General features: G+C 39.9%; 2 protein-coding genes across 3 annotated transcripts; one reads left to right on the top strand and one right to left on the bottom strand.

Annotated features, from left to right (window-relative positions):
- Positions 1 to 165: 165 nt before the first annotated feature.
- Positions 166 to 7,253, top strand: plekha8 (pleckstrin homology domain containing, family A (phosphoinositide binding specific) member 8). The gene is made up of 13 exons (XM_026372462.1): positions 166 to 321; positions 854 to 970; positions 1,074 to 1,229; positions 1,354 to 1,475; positions 1,714 to 1,872; positions 1,964 to 2,004; positions 2,270 to 2,385; positions 3,462 to 3,801; positions 4,576 to 4,661; positions 5,529 to 5,587; positions 5,751 to 5,952; positions 6,039 to 6,100; positions 6,225 to 7,253. Exons 1-13 carry the CDS (start codon positions 282 to 284, stop codon positions 6,420 to 6,422), a joined length of 1,698 nt encoding a protein of 565 aa, XP_026228247.1. The 5' UTR covers positions 166 to 281; the 3' UTR covers positions 6,423 to 7,253.
- Positions 7,254 to 9,236: 1,983 nt separating this feature from the next.
- colq (collagen-like tail subunit (single strand of homotrimer) of asymmetric acetylcholinesterase) lies at positions 9,237 to 17,576 on the bottom strand. 2 transcript variants are annotated; one of them, XM_026370226.1, is made up of 17 exons: positions 17,419 to 17,576; positions 16,658 to 16,767; positions 16,231 to 16,338; positions 15,396 to 15,440; positions 15,235 to 15,261; positions 14,274 to 14,345; positions 13,803 to 13,865; positions 13,680 to 13,706; positions 13,528 to 13,572; positions 13,378 to 13,413; positions 13,196 to 13,276; positions 12,966 to 13,062; positions 12,281 to 12,411; positions 11,776 to 11,895; positions 11,550 to 11,676; positions 11,340 to 11,442; positions 9,237 to 11,246 (listed from the first exon to the last, which is right to left on the bottom strand). In XM_026370226.1, the coding sequence occupies exons 1-17, from the start codon at positions 17,513 to 17,515 to the stop codon at positions 11,177 to 11,179; spliced, it is 1,359 nt and encodes a 452-aa protein (XP_026226011.1). In that variant the 5' UTR covers positions 17,516 to 17,576; the 3' UTR covers positions 9,237 to 11,176. The 2 variants fall into 2 exon arrangements, with proteins under 2 accessions (XP_026226011.1, XP_026226010.1); XM_026370225.1 differs by having other exon boundaries at positions 11,550 to 11,691.
- Positions 17,577 to 17,986: the final 410 nt, after the last annotated feature.

Consider the following 17,986-nt stretch of genomic DNA (forward strand, 5'->3'; position numbering starts at 1 on the left):
ATTTTATTGGTTCTTCCTTATGCCAATTGCCACAAACCACACCCACCATACTTAAATCCCTTTGACGTAAGTGGGCGGAACGGAGTTAGCGTCTCTCGTGATCGCTTAGAGCTCCATTCATGAAAAAGTTTACGCACTTTTCTCTACGTAGCGGAATGTAAAGTCGAGGACGTTACTCCACAAACCACACTCGGGGCCCGATGGAGTCGCTGCAGTCAGCTGTGCATCGCATCTTATTATGATAAACAAGTAATGAACGGCGAAAAGACATAAATTAAACAATGGAAGGAATACTGTATAAATGGACCAATTACATAAGTGGTAAGTTAATCGCACGTTTTGTTTGTGGGGTCTCAGATTTAGTGCTCGTATTAAGGCAGCTAGCTAGCATGACAACGTCACAGCGCACTTATGAGTTTGTGATATTAACAGGCAGCGGATAAGCTAACGTTAGCTACCGCTAGTTTTTAGCTATGTACCACTTTAACTAGCTTCTGTTTGACTTCGTGTAAATTAGCTGTTAAATGAATTAAAAGTCACTCCTATATACGAATTGTTAACCCATTAGCTTTACCGCTAGCTAATTTAGTTGGTTCTCACCTTCTGGTATTTTAATCTGACTTGACAACTGATTAACGTTAGGTGTTGCTAACATAACCTAAAGATTAAAGTTAGCTAACTCTTTACAAGTTTATGAGGCTAGTTGCGTTACACTGGCATTTGCTATATTTCCGTATTGGAAAACGAACAATATTGCGATAATATGTTGCATAAATAATTGATAATACCGCATACTCATTACTTAAACAACAAGGTCACAGCAGTGATATCCATTTTCAAACGCATCTTTCAGGTTGGCAACCTCGCTGGTTTGTGCTTGATGGAGGAACGTTGTCTTACTATGACTCCCAGGAGGATGCCTGGAAAGGTTGCAAGGGGAGCATTAAAATTTCAGTTTGTGAAATCCAAGGTTGGTATGGCTCACTTTATCATATGTAAGTGTAAAAGTATATTTCTACAGGTTTTTGGTGTGTAGTCCTGACAAGGATATCCTCTTGTCTGTGTTTCATTAGTTCATTCCTCAGACTCTACTCGAGTTGACCTGACCATACCTGGAGAGCAGTACTTTTACCTCAGAGCCATCAATGCAGCAGAGAGGCAGAAATGGCTGGTGGCACTGGGAACAGCCAAAGCTTGCCTGACAGATAATCGAACAAAAAGAGAAAAAGGTAATCGGGTGCCATAACAATTAAATCTGACATAGTACAGATTGTACTTGCACAGCTAGAGGTTGCTGTAAAATATTACATTTGCCTTGCCCACATTTTTACTAATTTGCTGTTATTGTTACAGAGCTCCAGGAGAACACAGAGGCACTGAGAACTAAGATGTCAGAACTCAGATTGTACTGTGACCTTCTTCTCCAACAAGTAAACAAGATCAAGGAGAATGATGAGCTAGGAGATGCAGCAGAGGTAAGATTAAGGTTTTGATAAGGTGATGGAATAAGAGATGTTGTTGGTGTAAAACAGCAGTAGAAGGTAGCCCAATTGCAACTAGAAAAGTAATAAACTAGACCAGTTAGGCAGCATATGCAACCACAAATACAATTTTAAATTATTGCCATTTATAGAGCAGACTTCTTATCTCTCCAGAAGTGGTTGGAGATGTGGAAGTGTTAATTAATGTGTATGTTGTGTGAAATTTATTCAGACAGGCACAGACAGTGGAAACATGGTGAAGTCTACATGCACCACGTTCCTTAAAACACTAGAGGAATGCATGCAGATAGCAAATCGAACTTTCAGTGCAGATATGGCAACACAGAGTCCACCAGGATCTCCTCCAGTAGCCGCCATCAAACCCCAGAAGGTACATTTCTATCACCAAGCCTGTGACTATTTAGTCTGTGATCATTCCCAAGTATATGTGTAATCTCCTTATGTCTTTTTTCCTCCACCAGGTTAAACCTGTAAATCATTTAAATCAGAACCTTGGAGAAAAGTAGGTTGCTTGTTTTGGTATTATGTCATTATGTTTTATTATTATACATGTTACATTGGTGTTGCCAAATTAATGTTATTATAAAGTTAAATTAAGTATAATTCAGCAAATTAAATACATATTCATGTTTTATTTCACTATCCTCTTGGTGTTTTTGGTTATTTATGTTGCTGATCTCTATGACTAAACATAATCACTAATTAGAAATGCCCAGAAGAGTTTAATTCCCATGTTTGAAACCACCATGTTCCTAAATTTATTCCAGATGGAGAGATTTGGGTGAAATCTCAGAAGCAATTGCACACGACAACCAGAGCCTTGACTCTGGGACAGAGAGACCAGATGAACTAGAAAGACCAGAACACCATCCTTCCCGATCAGGCAAGTCAGGTGTCCCGACTCCTGAACCACTAATTTTACATGCTGCAGAGTTCTGTGAACTAAAAACCATTACCGTGTTCCATGAAGAGAAGAAAACAGAGTAGTAAGGGGATCTGTTTGTTGTGTGTTCATTATATAAACTGATGTGGATAGATTATTGCCTTTCAGTGAGCAGACAGTGATGAATGCCCAGTTACGTTATTGCTTTTTCTTTAGTGAAGCCTTTACACAGGGGAAACTGCTGCCAGTGAAGAGCAGTATTTTACAATTTCTTGATGTGGCTTATCTATAATACATGTACCATCTTGCTATAAATATGAAGATACATTATTTAAAGCACAAAACACGTATCTTATTTTTTTTAAAATGCATTGATGAAGTATTTAAAATTTAGGGTAGCCAGAATTAACATTTAAAAGTAATACAAGACAGAAAGGAGACTTCTATATGTCTTACAGTATATGACTTTAGCTCACAGGTTTGATGAAATTTTAGTGATAGTGCCAGTTCACACCATTACAAACATCTTGGAAAACAAATTAACAGACTTTTTGGGGATATGGAACTGTCAAAGAACATTTTGCTAAACCTTTAATAGTTATTATATATTATAATTAAAATGATAATAAAAAAGAAAACCTACACAACAAAGAGAAGGTAATAGAAAACTGTCATTCTAAACTACTTCCATGATGAAACTGCTGGTGCTGCCATCTCAGTTTCTTCTGTCCTTACCCTGTATAGTGCAGCATTTCAAAAAGCACAATGCTTAACTAGGCGTGGTCCAACTGAAACCAGTCACACCTTACCACACCCAACTGTGATGATGGGTGTCGTACTGGTACCATTGTGCCCACAGAGGGCAGTGCAGCAATAATTAATGTGGCATACAAAACTTAGTGTGAAGCCACTCTTGAAGTTTCTTATATAATTGCACTAAAAGATTAAATGAAATATTAGTGTGAGGTTTGCATTCATGTGGAAATTGTACCCTGTCAGATGAAAACTGGGCTTTGAGCCTTTTTTGATATGATAAATGCTTTGACTAAACAGTATTTGGCTATTGTTTGTTACAGACACTGACGCCAACGGCAACAGCTCAATCCACAAGGAGCGAATTGATCACACTCGACACATTATCCAAAATACTTCTGACATTGAACACTATGATGAACCACCAGAGCAGGATGAGGAAAATGGAACTGATGATCAAGATGAAATAAAACAGGAGCAGAAGCACAAATTGGACCACAGTCAAGAGCATGACAACAACAATAAGGAAGTGAATGCTGTCTGTCCTCAGCACCAGCAGGAAGATGTTCCAGACCAAGACAAGGCTCAAGAGGAGGGCAGAGATTCAACAGAGCCTGGAGACACAGAGCAGGTGGACACCTTCTTCAGCACAATGAGTCACAGGTATGAACATGCTACTCTGGAAGGTCACATCCTTTAAGGCCTATTACTGTATGGAGTTGCTGTCTGATGGTCTGTGATATTTTATTATTACAGTATTAGGATAAACCAATTTAAGCTTAAGTAGTATTTTGGTCTTTGATACACTGCACTTGTGCTGCATCCTTTGACTAAATTGCAGTTTTTTTAGCTTGTGAAAATTTATTTATTGTATTACTGTGCTACATAGATTAAATAATAACAGGTTTGGAAAATTTGAACTGTACCATGATCTCACGATAACTGTTTTATGTTAGTATGTTCTCTCTTGATCACATGACACAGAGAGGGCCTCGTCTGATTTTTGGGTTTGTAAAGTTTTTGTTAACATTTCATTCTGTTTATTATTTTCTCTTTTTTAGTCCTTGATGGGTTTAACTGAACAGTGAATAGTCTGAATTATCATTTCTGTAATGTTAGAGTTTGAGGTAAATGTTATCATATTGAAGTATTCAGCTATAAGATCAGCTTTAAAATAATGGATTGAAGTTAGTTTTTTAAAATGAATTGTATTGTCAATGTTTTAGACATAACATTGACAAAAACAGCTATGCTAAGTTGCAGTAGTAGCTGGTATTGTCAGACCTGGAATTGCATGAAAGTGTGTGAAATCTATCTCTGGTTTGGCTTTGATGTTTGTAAACCATTCTTTTTCTGTTTGATTTGATCGAATAAAAATTGAAATGGCATACTTACCTCTAATATATTCTCCTGTTTGAATCTGTTCTACTTTTTTAGATTTAGTGATATAAGACTGGACGACGACAATGGTATCCCTACACAAGAGTTTTTGGACTCATGCTATGCAATAGTGCCTGTATTAGGTAGGCCAGTCACTTTCAGTCTGTCTTTATATTAACCTGCCACTGTGTTTCAAAGTCATTTCACTTTTAACAACTTTAAAAAGAAATATTAACACTTCTTTCCCACTATGTCTTGGGCATTCTCTGTCATTAGCATTGTAATTAATGAAGGTATCACATTGTGTTTTGCATTAATTATCATTCCTTTTCTTCAATGTCTTTCATCATTTCCTTTTGCATCTGTATGTGCTTCAGTTGATTTATTTATTCCTATTGGTATACCACAGTTTAATGATTGATTTACTCATACATGTTCTTGTGGCTGTGTGTGTCTTCGTCTGTGTACTACACATAAAGTTGGTCACACAGTTACCATATAAAGAAGTGCAGGACTTTCCAAGTGCTTGCTCGTCAGATTTGGCAGATTTTGTCTGCTGGTGGATGTATTGTAAAGTCTTTGTGTCATCACTTTTTAGAGCTTTATCAGATATGGCCCAGTATTTAGGTTAAGAGTGTGGATTACACCCTCAAATTGGTCATCAGAAATGATGTGTTATGAGAGACTTGCAGGTAAACCTGCCCCTTAGTGCAAAATGTTGTTTATAGAAACATTTACCCCAGTGCTGAACATGTTCAAAGTGAGGTGTGAGTGTTTAAAGAAATTTTAAACAAAACAAAATTAATTTTAATATTATTTTATGTCCTTATAATTAATAACCTATAGAATATTTGCTCACATCCATCGAAAAGCTCACAGTACACCAGCACAACATAAGAAGTAAATCAAACAAGAAACCCTGACATCTGTTGGAGCAGTTTATTCACAGATAAATCTGAATCTGTACTTACAAAGCAACAAAGAAATGATCAAAGATTGTCTCTTCTCAGACAAACTCGGGTCCACAGTGTTTGCACCAGTTAAAATGGATTTTGTTGGAAATATCAAGGTAAGTTAATTTTTATAAATAATTACTGATTGTCATCATCAGAGAGACAAGACTTCCTGTCATATTATTAATCCTATTATTCTTGCTTTGTTGATATGCTTTTAGATGTTCAAAATTTATTTACATTTGTGTCACTACATCAACTTTTTCTTTGTCCCTGTAGAAAATTCACCAGAAGCTAATGTCAGAACCAGACAGCTTCCCCACACTACAGTCCATTGTGTTGCATGAAGTCCGGGCAGATGTTGCTCAGGTGCGCAACTCAGCCACCGAGGCTCTGCTGTGGCTCAGACGAGGCCTGAAGTTCCTTAAGGAGTTTCTGTCAGAGGTCAATAACGGAGAAAAAGACATCCAAGGAGCACTAAGTGAGTAAGGTTGGACATGCTCAAACACGTCATTTAGTGCTCTTTCACTGTCATGTTTCCTCATGATCAATCCCTTCTTCACCCAGATAATGCTTATGGAAAGACTCTTCGACAGTACCACGGATGGGTTGTGCGAGGAGTATTCGCTGTAAGTATTACATCACATACTCAATTGTTTCCTCACGTAAGTGTTTGATGTTTTTGTCCCTGCTGGCATCTTGTCTTGTTTTTTTTTTTTTTTGTCTTTTTAAATTGGACTTTTTCCCCCTCAGTTGGCCCTGAGAGCTGCCCCATCTTATCAAAGTTTCACTGCTGCCTTAGTGTCAAGAGAAGGTGATGAGTTGAAGACCGGCTTCACCAGGGGCATGCACAGGGACCTGGACATGTACCTTCCCGCCATGGAGAAACAACTGGCCATCCTAGATGCCCTGTATGAGGAATACAACCTGGAATCTGATGAGGTGGTGTAAAACTTGAACAAAGAGCTGATTAGAGTTCCAGGAAGGACAGAACCTGACTGCAGAAGCTGAGCCGTGGCTAACTGCCGAAGGAAGGTGCCAGATGCCAAGTGTATCTTATGTACAAAATAATGTGAGCATGTCCTGTGTCAGTGTGAGGTTTTTCTAGTGGTTTTTAAACTCTAAGACACTAGACAGTCTAGGTTTGAAGAAGGCATTAATGTCTGTATTTAGGAGGCACCAAGGATCAATGCAAGAATTTATGAGTAAGACAAGGTATCATGAAGTGTTGTTTCCTGGTCTTGTTCAGATCATCATTGACTGTGTCAAGGTATCAGTCCCTATTATGCAGACTCCAACCATAATGACTCATGGTGAAAGTTGTTTCTGGTGTACAGTTTGTCTCTGTATTGTGGGTTTTTATGTACTATACATATTTGGAGGTACATAACTTCCTGGTATTTGGCTCTAGAAAATTCCCAGAAAAATAATCAGTGATTCTCCTTGAACTGATCACAATGCACAGAAATTTTTAATCATGATTGCCTTATTCCCTTGGATTCCTGAAATCACAAAGCACTATTTTGACAAACAATATCTGATTGTAACAAAAGTCCAATACATGCCTTATGTATGTGATGGAATTACATACTGGGCTACATTTTAGCATATTAGCTAATTAAGGTGTTTTTTCTCGCACTGACTGAAGTTTAGTGGAAATTGTGGCCATAATTGATTTTATTGCTTTCCCTGAGATGTTAATGTAAAACTTGCATTTTGACAAGATAGAGATTGTTTTGTTTTACATCGCTGAAATTTTAGGAGCTATTGCTTCAGAGACCTTTCATGGGACCAAAAAGGAGCTGTCATGTGAATGGCTTTAGCCTCTGCTGCCTACAGTACCACAACAAACGGGAATGAGGTAAAACAGAGTAGCTTATAAAGTACTGATAACTGCTGAATATTTACATGGACATCCTCTGCACAAGCCTACGCTATTATGCATTTTCACAATGTCTATTTATTATGTTTTAAGTTATAAGGTTCACATTAATGTCTTTTTATGTATGGACATTTGTATCCATAGAGCATGTTTATTGGTTGCATGTTTCTATGTGTTAAGAAACATAGGTGCCAATGGTGAACTTAATATAAGCCAAGACTTTGGAATAAATAAATGGATATCCTAAAGGGGATAGATTGTGAAAGCTAAATACATAAATTAATCTTCTTCATCTTTGTATTAATAAGGAATAGTAATTTTCAGCAAACCTGCTTTACAGATTTCTCATCCATGCACTGTTCTACATGTACATGAGTGTTGTTAACAGCCGTACTTATGACTTATTGATGTCGATTTTAACAAAAAATGGCATTAAGATACCTCCAGGCCAGGGTAGAATTTGGCTGTAGATTCACTGAGCCATTTGAACAAATCAGGAACATCCTCATAGGGCTTTTTGAAGACATGCCACATAGTATTTTTTACTTTATTCTGACTTTTCTTTTGTGTTTTCAGGGATGCAAACTGTAAACACTATTGTATAAGTAATTTGCAGCAGGTGGATAGATCAGTCTACCATTTTCCCTTTTCAGTATATCTGTTAATTCTTAAATATGCTAACAGTTTTTTTTCTATGAATGTATATAAGATGCCACATGATTTTTAATTAATAAATAATTAAATTGTCTTAGTGTGTCCTTTATTTGTTTATTAGGACATGATCTGTCACTAATACATTCTTGTTAACTAACCAAATTGAAGAGTAAGCAGTAGTTTATAAGGTGTTAGTCTAAACAACAGTTTCAGCTTTATATACATTTCTCTGTGGGTTTTGAATGTGTCCTCTGCCAGGACCATTGCACACCGCATGCCAGTAAATTCCTCCTTTTGGGGTCAGAGATTTTCACTTGACTTGGTCCAACAGCTGGTTCCTGCCTGCTTCCTGTCCCTGTGGCCTCATTTGCATCACTCCTTATGCTATAGCTGTAATGCTACACTAAACCTGTGCCAAAATAAAATAGAAGGGTTATTTAAGTGCAGTTTTAGTTCCTCAATGTTATGCTAGACCAACATGAATGTAGTATTGGCAAATTTAATTGATAAAATAAAGAATTGTATATGTTATAACTCCATAATCCGTAAGAAAAGCGCTTGAGGTTGAAATTGCAACTTTACTTGGGAGAGTCTTCTGTGTGCACAGCAGGTCTTTTCATTACAGAGTCCATACAATCACATTGCCCACTGCATCCCCAGTGACATTTAGTGCTGTACTGAGACATCAGTGGTACAAATCTGATTGGCCTGGTCAAGGGAATGCACATGATGGGATAAATACACCAAGGTAAGCTTTTACTTGGACATCTCAGCAGACAAATTGTCCTGATGTAATTTAGACAAGAAATACGGGATGCTAAGAGAGTTATATGGTCACATCCAGCCTCAAACATCTCTGCTGCACTACTGGCTGGTTGCCCGTCCCCAACCTCTAATCACTGTGCCTCATCTCCAGCTCAGAAGGGCTTTATCAAGACAGAATAAATCGCTCAGAATTAATTTCTATGTCTGAAACAGCAGCAAGAGTTCACTGTGGCCTGTTTAGTCTAACACAGCACTTTTCCAGGAGCTGCTGACAGCATCTTTTCCCCTCTTGATAGATATCAGCTTTTTTTTACCACGAGAGCTCAGCTTTGAAATCAATAGCATCTCTATCACTGTCACTGTTTGCTCGGATCAGATCAGAAAGGAATTAAAGCTGCTGACAAACCCCTGACCAAAGTTTAAAGCAAGCATGTGGGAGACAGAGTGAATTACCTAAATTCCCATTTTATTTTCAGTTCTTTTGAAAATTGTCCACAACTACTTTACAAATCATATCAGAACAATAAAACAAAATGAACTTTGACTATCCCAGTCACAGTGAATAATATATTTCATAAAGCCTTACAGTACACAGTATAGATACAGGTAACGATCGTTACCACATGCATGCTATGTTTCAGTATTGTTGTGCATACACAGTACAAGGTATAACACAGCAGCACAGGCCACAGGCACGACATTCAACACAGTTTCCAAAACGTTTTAGCTTTGTGCATGGCACAATTCATCACTATCATATAGGGTGTGTCACACATACATGTACTTAGCTACACTGACCTTTGACTTTTCTTAAGACACCTGCTATGCTGATGAATGCAATGATTTACAAAACAACATCTGACAAAGTGGAAGCTCTTCACACTCATGAGCACAGTATCATAGGCATGCGGACACAATGAAATAACAGTCTTAATCGTTCAGTTGCTTTTACAGAAGAATCACTTGACCTGACTACATCTATGTGTGGCTGAGAGGTTCTCCCTTGGCACTGCGACTTATACAGTAGCTTATGTAAATTATCAGCTTATAAAGTTTTTTTTCATCATAGGTGCCCAGCACACAGCAGACTCTATCTACACTGTTAAGTTTACTGTTGAGTTTCATTGTTGATGTACATACTGTAAGACAGAAAGACTGGATAAAGAGGTATTAGAGTAAATACAGTAATGACCATAGAACAGATGGGAATTGAAATTCCTCTCCCTTTTAGCAGCGACAGACTATTCCAGCCTTTCCTGTGCAGTGAGAAAATTAAGAACATAACAGTTTCAAGCCTTTGCAAACAGTATATTTCATTTCTCAGTGACGCACAGGGAAGGAACTTGATCAAACACATTATCCGTCATTTAAAGTTTTCCTTTGAGTTACCTGTGTGCCTCAGGGTACAGTCACTGCCATTTAATTTACAAAGAGACTAGTGGAGGGTGCCGGTTATAGCTGCATAAACTACATGGCCTTTTGGTTCCTGAGAAAAATCTGAATCTATGAAACCTAGTCCAGACTCTATATGTCCCTGTCAAGTACAGTACAACCACAAGCAAGAGGTCAAGACAGCTGCTGAAGGTTCCCAGGAGCTGTGATACTTCAAATGTGGCCTAACAGTCTCATCAAAATAGTCCAAGTGCATAATTCCTGCCCTACATCCACTTGTATCTCCGCCCTTAATCACACATGAGATCTTAATATGTGCCTAGTTTCACCTTATTACTCAAATTGTTGATGTGATACCGAGAGTTTACAGTACAAACCTTGTTGTGGCAATAATAAATGAATAGGTTACATGCTTAGACAGTGACAGCTGCTGTCATGGTCTCCGTAGTCCCAGCCTCATGCAAATGCTGTGCACTGTCACTCACACTGCAGTAGAATACCTGGGACATGGCTCTGGCTGTCCTACCGCAGCTGTTTCTCAACAGTAACTGGGTCAAGATTAATGCGTCTCAGACCCGGCTACTGCTCCTGTGCAACATCTCTGGCACTATATTAAGTCTTTGCATCGTTGTCACACAGTTGTTGCGTCCAGAGACTGATTCCAGTCCAACGGGGTGTGGTAAGAAGGCCAGCTGTAAGTCCTGCTTGTTAAGACAGAGTGCAGTTGTCCTGTGCATTTCCTATGTGGGTGGGTGAAGTTGTTTCCCTCCACTGACCGAGTCTATAACTCCAAGGAGCTACGTGGCATCTCAGCAGCAATACAAAGGAGTTATATTTATTTATATATATATATATATATCTATGTTCTTTCAACACAGAATCTTTGGCTTCCTCTTCCTCCAAAGACTCCTGCTTGGAATATTATTGTTCTTTTTTTTTGCATGAAAATATTCCTGCAATGTGTCAAGCAAACCACACGCAGAGGATCCTGTTGCACTGTCCCGCTTCCTCCTCAAGTGAAGTACTTGCAGTTTGTGGAGTCAATAACGCAGTATGGCGTGCACTTGAGGTGACCATAGGACCTGCAAATGACAAGAGAAGTACCCTTAAGTCAGTTTTACATTTCATCAAAACACTTTATGAAGCTGAGACTTGGAGCTGTGTGTCGTGCTTACCCCGGAAGATATGAGTTACAGGTCTGGTATCCAAAGTCTTTTCCATCACACTCCTCAGCTCCCTCATGGCGGTATCCGTCTCCACAGTAGGCATGTTTACACTCTGTAAAAAGAGAAAGAGAGCAGGGAAAGATGGGTCATGTTTTATGCGCACAGCAAAATACAACTAAAGAGGTATTGCAAAGCAGCAAGCACGAACAGATGACTTACTGACACAGGCGTCAGTGACCACTCTGTTTCTGTCATCACACTCCTCCTCGTTGGCAATCTGCACTATACCATCACCACAATAACCTTCATCATCAGGCGCATTCTCCATGGACTGGAACGGCGTCATCTGGAATGGAAAGGTCTTTTACAGAGTTTAAACAACATGAAAAAAGGGGGAAAAACATGACACAGACCAAATGTGCATGATTGCTGCATGCAATCATACCTGGATTGGCAACCAGCCATCAATATCTTTGAAATAGAGAGATCTCTGGTCTTTACGGAATGCAAGAGCATTATCCGTGTGAAGGCGCTCCAGTTCTTCCTCATTGCTCACAACGAATATCTGAACGACAGGACATGTACTGTCATGTTTTCAATATTTAATATTTTAAATATATTTTAAAATAATCTTTTATTATAGGGTTAAGTTCTGTGGGAGCAAGGTTTTAGGTTATTGAGCATCAAAATGTTACTTTGCAGCCAGAAATATTATCTTTTAATACTTTTTGTCTTTAAATAATTAATTCAAAGGTTATTAAAAACCTGAGGGCTTCTGTCAATTCACAAGCAAAAGTAACATCTAGTTGCATGGTATCACTAATTTTAAAGACACACACTAACATACAGTAGTATATAAATTGTAATGGTGTCATACATGGCCTCATAAATTAATTACATATATTATACTACATATAACTATGACGGTAAAAAGATGATTAATTCCTCACCGCTGGTACTTTGGGATAGTTTCCTCTGGGAGGATGTTCATCAAATGGAGAACTACTGAGAGAGCTACAGCTACACTTTCCAGGAGGCCCTGGGGGACCACGTGCACCCTTTGCTCCAACCATGTAAAGACCTAAATATAAGCAAAGAGAAGAGTGATATTCACAGAAGACGTAGTAAGCGCAGGTTATCGTTTAGTGTGAGGCAGTAAAATACTGCAGACCTAAGTTATTGAGAGTATTCTCTACAGTGGGTGACGTACACACCAAAAGCTTTGAAAATAGCGTGTGACAGTGCGCACAGTATCATTGATTCATCTATCAAGAGACGAACGCAATCAATTTCTTCACACATAAGCCTGATAAAGATAACAAATGTCACTTTAATTATGTGGTGACATAATATTTGTAGAACTGCAGGGAGGCTCGCCATCTGTGAATCCATTTCAGCCACATGATGTCATGTCAACAGCATCTTGTTTTACCTCAGGAGATTACATTTCTCTGGTGCTAAATAAGACTACCGGTGCTACCTCTTACTCTGGTCTAGAGTGTGCTTCCTTTTGCTGACTAGGAGGTTTTCTTCCACACTCTCAACAAACAAAATACAAGAAGAACCAGACACAAACTGAAATCTAAATTAATGTAAATTCACCTCCTGAGGAAAATATAAAAATGAAGTTCTAACCTGTTGCAGGAGAACCAGGAGGACCAGGGTGACCTTGAGGTCCCTGTGGGCCTGCTGGTCCCATAGGACCAACATTGCCTGAGTCACCTTTCACTCCCTAAAGCAAAACCAAAATAACGTCATAGGTTAAATTTAAAGCTTAATTTAAATAATATTTTAGAAAAACAAAGTTTGCACACTCAATAAATGAATACATTAATACTAATGTCACATGCCCACACACACCTTACCTGCTTTCCTCGTTTCCCTGGTCGGCCGGTGGGTCCTCTGTTTCCTGATATCCCAGGCTCTCCTTTTGGACCCATTTCGCCCTGTACAACAAATTCATACACTCTGGTAATCGATTTAATAACTGTCAATCTGGATTTAAAAAAAACAACAACAACTAATGTTTTCTGATTATGTTACTCACTTTCTGTCCAAGCATTCCTGGAAAACCCATTCCACCCTTTAAGAACAGAAAAACATGATATCATACATATCTGCACACTGGATTTACAGTAAAGTACACATGGCCACTACTTTAATATTTGCAGTAACACTGCTTGTACACTCTTCCTACCTTGTCGCCTTTCAATCCAGTTTCACCACGATCACCTCGAGATCCCTGATGGAGCATGATACACAGTATGAGTTACTTTAAATTAAAAAGAAAATGCATTTAATAAAATTCAGTGTGTGTGTGAAGTGTATGGTAGATATCAGGTCACATACCTTTTCCCCTTTATACCCAGGTAAACCCTAGAATCAAAGATAAAAATGCATAGTACCCATGATGAATCTAAAAAATATGCAGAAGGAGCTCATGTGTGTAGTTCATACATATATTGATCATACCCTCGGCCCAATTGGTCCTCTAGCTCCAGGCAAACCCATCAGCCCCGGGTCTCCTTTCTCACCCTGATATAAAGGAAACATCATAATAAATAATAAGAAAAAAGCTTTTGCATGATCCAGTGATCCTTTTAGCTGAACCACTTTACTTTTGCTACCTACAAACAGCTTCTGCATTCATGCTCATTTACTGGTTTTATTTGTATAGAAATAATATGAAGAAGAAGAAAGAAGAAAAGCAATGATCAAATTTAGAATCCAGGCTTGAAATTCAGAGTTTAGTTTGTCTATTTCAATCCGGCTCCTACATTAAAACCATTGTGTGTTACTTAAGTTGACAGAATATTTCATTGTCCAAACAGGACAGAGCACAAAAACACATAACAGTACCCATCTCCACTACCTCATACTGGCACTTAGTGGCCTCATGCCCTGTCATCGTATCTTCTACATTACAAGGTCTGACTTACTCACTTTGGGCCCACTTGGTCCAGGCCATCCAGCTGGTCCCTGCTTCCCAGGAAGCCCAGGAGGACCTGTTCGACCCTAACAGGAGAAATCAATTTTAACCTATGACCTGAGACACAGAACAAGTTAACAGACTTACCATAACAGACTAACAAAACAATTGTTGCCACGGCTGAAACCAGGGAGCCTATAATGTCTGTTTATACTGAGGGTAAAAAAAAAAAAGAAATGTAAGTGCAGTATTTTGCTGCATGAGCTGACAGCCTGCTTGCTACAGTATTTATCAAACACTGCTGCACATGTAGGGGCAGAATGACTTTAACGAGCCCTGTCACTTTGCTCTCTTTAATTAAATGATGGGCTGTATATAGAACAGGAGCCTGTGCTTGTGGGAAATAAAATGATTTATGACCTGGCTCAAGCACTAAGCTAAATTGCATCGCAGTGCTGCAAAGCTGCTCAGTCAGGCCACCCGCCAGTGAAGCTCTCCCACTGGGCCGTTTTTACTGCCTAACCACAGCGACTGATCATTTAGGAGGTCTCTCCTCTTTTGCTTACGCTGATCAAACACTGTGTCATTAGCTTTCAATAAGGCTACGTGGGCTCAGCCTTTCTAATAGAGGGGGAGGGCTATCTGACAGGGAGGCATGACGGTGGATGTCTTAGAGGGAGAGCAATGTGCTTCCCTTCACTGACAGGAGACCAACAGCATGTTAACGCCCTCTGCCATCAAAACAGCCCATCTCAGCAGCTCTGTATCCCTCGCATCTCTTGCATCCTGTCATTGTGTCTGTCCCGTCTCCTGTCAAGGTTGTACTCGCTCGCAGTTTCTTGATGTACACAACCCGGCACTGGCACTGCTTTGAGTTATAGCTAGTGGGCAAATGGAGGCGCAGCATTGTGTGTGTTTTTTTTTTTAGTAAATCCATTTAGTCTAGAGTACGAAGTGATTCACGGAGATTCTCACCTTTTGCCCGGGTCGTCCGATTTCTCCCTGACAACAGGATGTGGAGGAGGGGACAAGGACAAGAAGTCATTTAATTCACTTAGCTCAAAAATAATGAGTAGCTTGTATAAATGTGTAACGAGCCATAAATTAGATTAAACTAAAACATGGGGAAAACATGCCTTCTCTCCCTTAGACCCTCCAATTCCAGGTAATCCATGTGGACCCTGAAAAAAAATACATATAGTCAAAATCACAAAAACAATACATACGCTGCATGCACTCATGGATCACAGACATGGACATCTGAATTAGTTACACTGTCTGCAACATCTCACGTTTGCTTCTGGAAGCCCACAGCTGCATTTTCAATTAGCTAAAGGCTGAGTGGCCTTTATTGATTTAGCAAGTGCCTTGTAGGTTTCTTTTGATATACTGAAATACTGCTGCAGTCAAGCTGGTGTTGTAACAGCCTAAGATGCACAAACCCAACGCAGACTTAACAGTCCTTTGGCAAAACAGCGGAGGAGGGTGGGTTTACAACCCAAAATGTCTTTATAGTTTTTATCACCTGAGTGTACCAACACATGGGCACATGCTTATGTTGGAATTTACGCAACACAGTATTCCTTTCCAGGCAGACAGCGCTTCGGACAGGTTCTGAGAATGATGTGTGGCACACTGGCAGGCAGTGGAAAAAGGCTATTCGTGTCACAGCTAAATGTGGAGTGTTAATGGGCTGCTGTGTTGCATGGGCCAGAGAAATCCCCATCTCCTGCTTTGCAGGAACTCTCAGGTTGGAGAGGAGATCCGGGCAGTAGGTATGATCCTGAAGTACTAATTCTTAAATCCATGCAGACCCTAAACACGATACAGAGACAGTTTGGTTTGACCATACGGACAGTGAATCCTCTTCGAGTCGGAGTGTGTGAGGTGTGTATGAACTGTAAACCCACAGCACCAGTCTACTGATCATGAACAGTGCTTCAAAATGTTTAGAAAGAGTCAGGATTATACCTGAGGTCCAGGGGGGCCAGCAGGTCCAGGGGGGCCTTGGAAACAGGTAGAACCCTTTTCCTCATTGGCTGGCCCTGATTCAGCACCATTTTGCAACATATCTTCATTCTGTAAAATGAAAATATTAATAAAATGTTCTATTTCGTTGACATTTTCATAATAGCAGTTCATGAGAGTGACTGTGTTTCACTGTCTTTACAAAGTTTGTCAAAGAATTTCATGTCTGATCTTCATCTTAGCGACACCATAACATCTTAAAACCCACAGCGAAGTCTTTTAATCCCACAAACACGTTTCGTCATCTGAGCGTTTAATGGTTTCACACAGGAGTCAAAACACAGTAACAGTGTGGCAGTTTGGATGTCACCCAAGGACATATCAACAGTCAAGATATTCCACAAGAGAAAGTCACATGACTGCGACTCACATGAGCGTGGCGGCGCCAAAGTGAAGGGGGTGGAGGAAACAGTGGGGGTGGAGGTGGACTCAGTAAACAGCATGGGTTGAATCTCCTCTGCTGCTCCTGGGATCTGAGAGCTGTGCAAGGTGTGCATGCAGTCAGTCACACATGCAGTGACAGCAGGTGTCAAAATTAGAACAAGACAGTTACCACAGGTCATGTTTACTTTGTTCTCCTAACTACTGTAACAGTACAAACTCAATGTGAATCCTGACTTCTTCTTCAGAAGGACCAGATCAATACGTAAGTGACATAAGGACATGGCTGAGCAACCGAGGTAAAGTACATAAAATGTGATACAACAAATATCCAGTACATCCAGTTACAATCAACATGTCAAGAATACGCTGGAGATGCATAAGCAACAGGGAAACAGGTGCAGACGATCAAGTCATGACACTCGTTCAGCCGACTTTCTAGAGCTGGACACGGATACGAAGAGGCTGTGTCTCTCTGAAGGACTGGAGCTGGTCTCGCTATTTATAGAGGCATTTCCAGTCGACCTCATGGTTGACAAGAAAATGAAAACATGTGCACAGACATAATGAGCTCAATGTGAATCCCAAAACTAGACATTTAGTGTCCATGCTTCTCCAACCCAACTCCCTTTGCATCTGTGCATGCATACTACTGTATGTACAATACACTACACACTACAGACTACACACACACACGCACGCACACGCGCACTCACACAAAGCTCAGGCCCAGGTTCAGAAAATTCTTACCTGCTGGAAATGAAATAAAGCCGTCCAGAGAAGAGGACTGAGCCAGGCCATAACAAAACCACAATGGCAGATAGAGTCCAAGTGTTATAAGAGTCATGCTGCTCCAGAGAGTTGCCTGACTTTATTTCTGAGCCACAGCAGTCCTCATACGCTGCCTTTCTCTCCCTCTCTTCTCACTGTCCTCTCCCTGCGCTCCCCTCCCTCTCTGCTCACTCTGCTCTGTCTCCTTTACGCCCTCAGAAGAGGGTACGCCGACCAATGCCCATTAAATCTTTCCTCTGCATCAGTGTGCGCTAAAATTACAGGAGACAGCCTGCCAGCTGCTTCGGGTGCCAATATTAGATCTCTACTACTGCAGGGGGTGCCTTTTGTTGTTTCCACTCTTCTCACGGAGAGGGCTGTCACTGATCAACCCACAGTGGGTTCTACTGCAAGAGGTATAAATCTTCTGTGCATCTACAGTGGCAACAAATAGTATGTGAACCTTTTGAATTTCATGGTTTCCTTCATTCATTTGTCATAAAATATGATCTGATCTTCATCTAAGTTAAACGTTATAACAAATATA

The sequence above is a fragment of the Anabas testudineus genome, chromosome 16 (genome assembly GCF_900324465.2).
Source record: "Anabas testudineus chromosome 16, fAnaTes1.2, whole genome shotgun sequence".
In the NCBI taxonomy this organism is placed as follows: Eukaryota; Metazoa; Chordata; class Actinopteri; order Anabantiformes; family Anabantidae; genus Anabas; species Anabas testudineus.

What these genes read in the sequence shown, in the direction of transcription:
- plekha8 (XM_026372462.1), top strand. Translation starts at nt 282, where the DNA reads ATGGAAGGAATACTGTATAAATGGACCAATTACATAAGTG. An exon ending in TTCAGTTTGTGAAATCCAAG is followed by an intron (nt 971 to 1,073) that starts GTTGGTATGGCT and finishes GTGTTTCATTAG; the next exon opens with TTCATTCCTCAGACTCTACT. An exon ending in ACACCATCCTTCCCGATCAG is followed by an intron (nt 2,386 to 3,461) that starts GCAAGTCAGGTG and finishes TGTTTGTTACAG; the next exon opens with ACACTGACGCCAACGGCAAC.
- colq (XM_026370225.1), bottom strand. Translation starts at nt 17,515, where the DNA reads ATGACTCTTATAACACTTGGACTCTATCTGCCATTGTGGTTTTGTTAT. An exon ending in CTGGCCCCCCTGGACCTCAG is followed by an intron (nt 15,441 to 16,230) that starts GTATAATCCTGA and finishes ATTTTTTTTCAG; the next exon opens with GGTCCACATGGATTACCTGG. An exon ending in GAGGACCAATTGGGCCGAGG is followed by an intron (nt 13,707 to 13,802) that starts GTATGATCAATA and finishes CTTTGATTCTAG; the next exon opens with GGTTTACCTGGGTATAAAGG.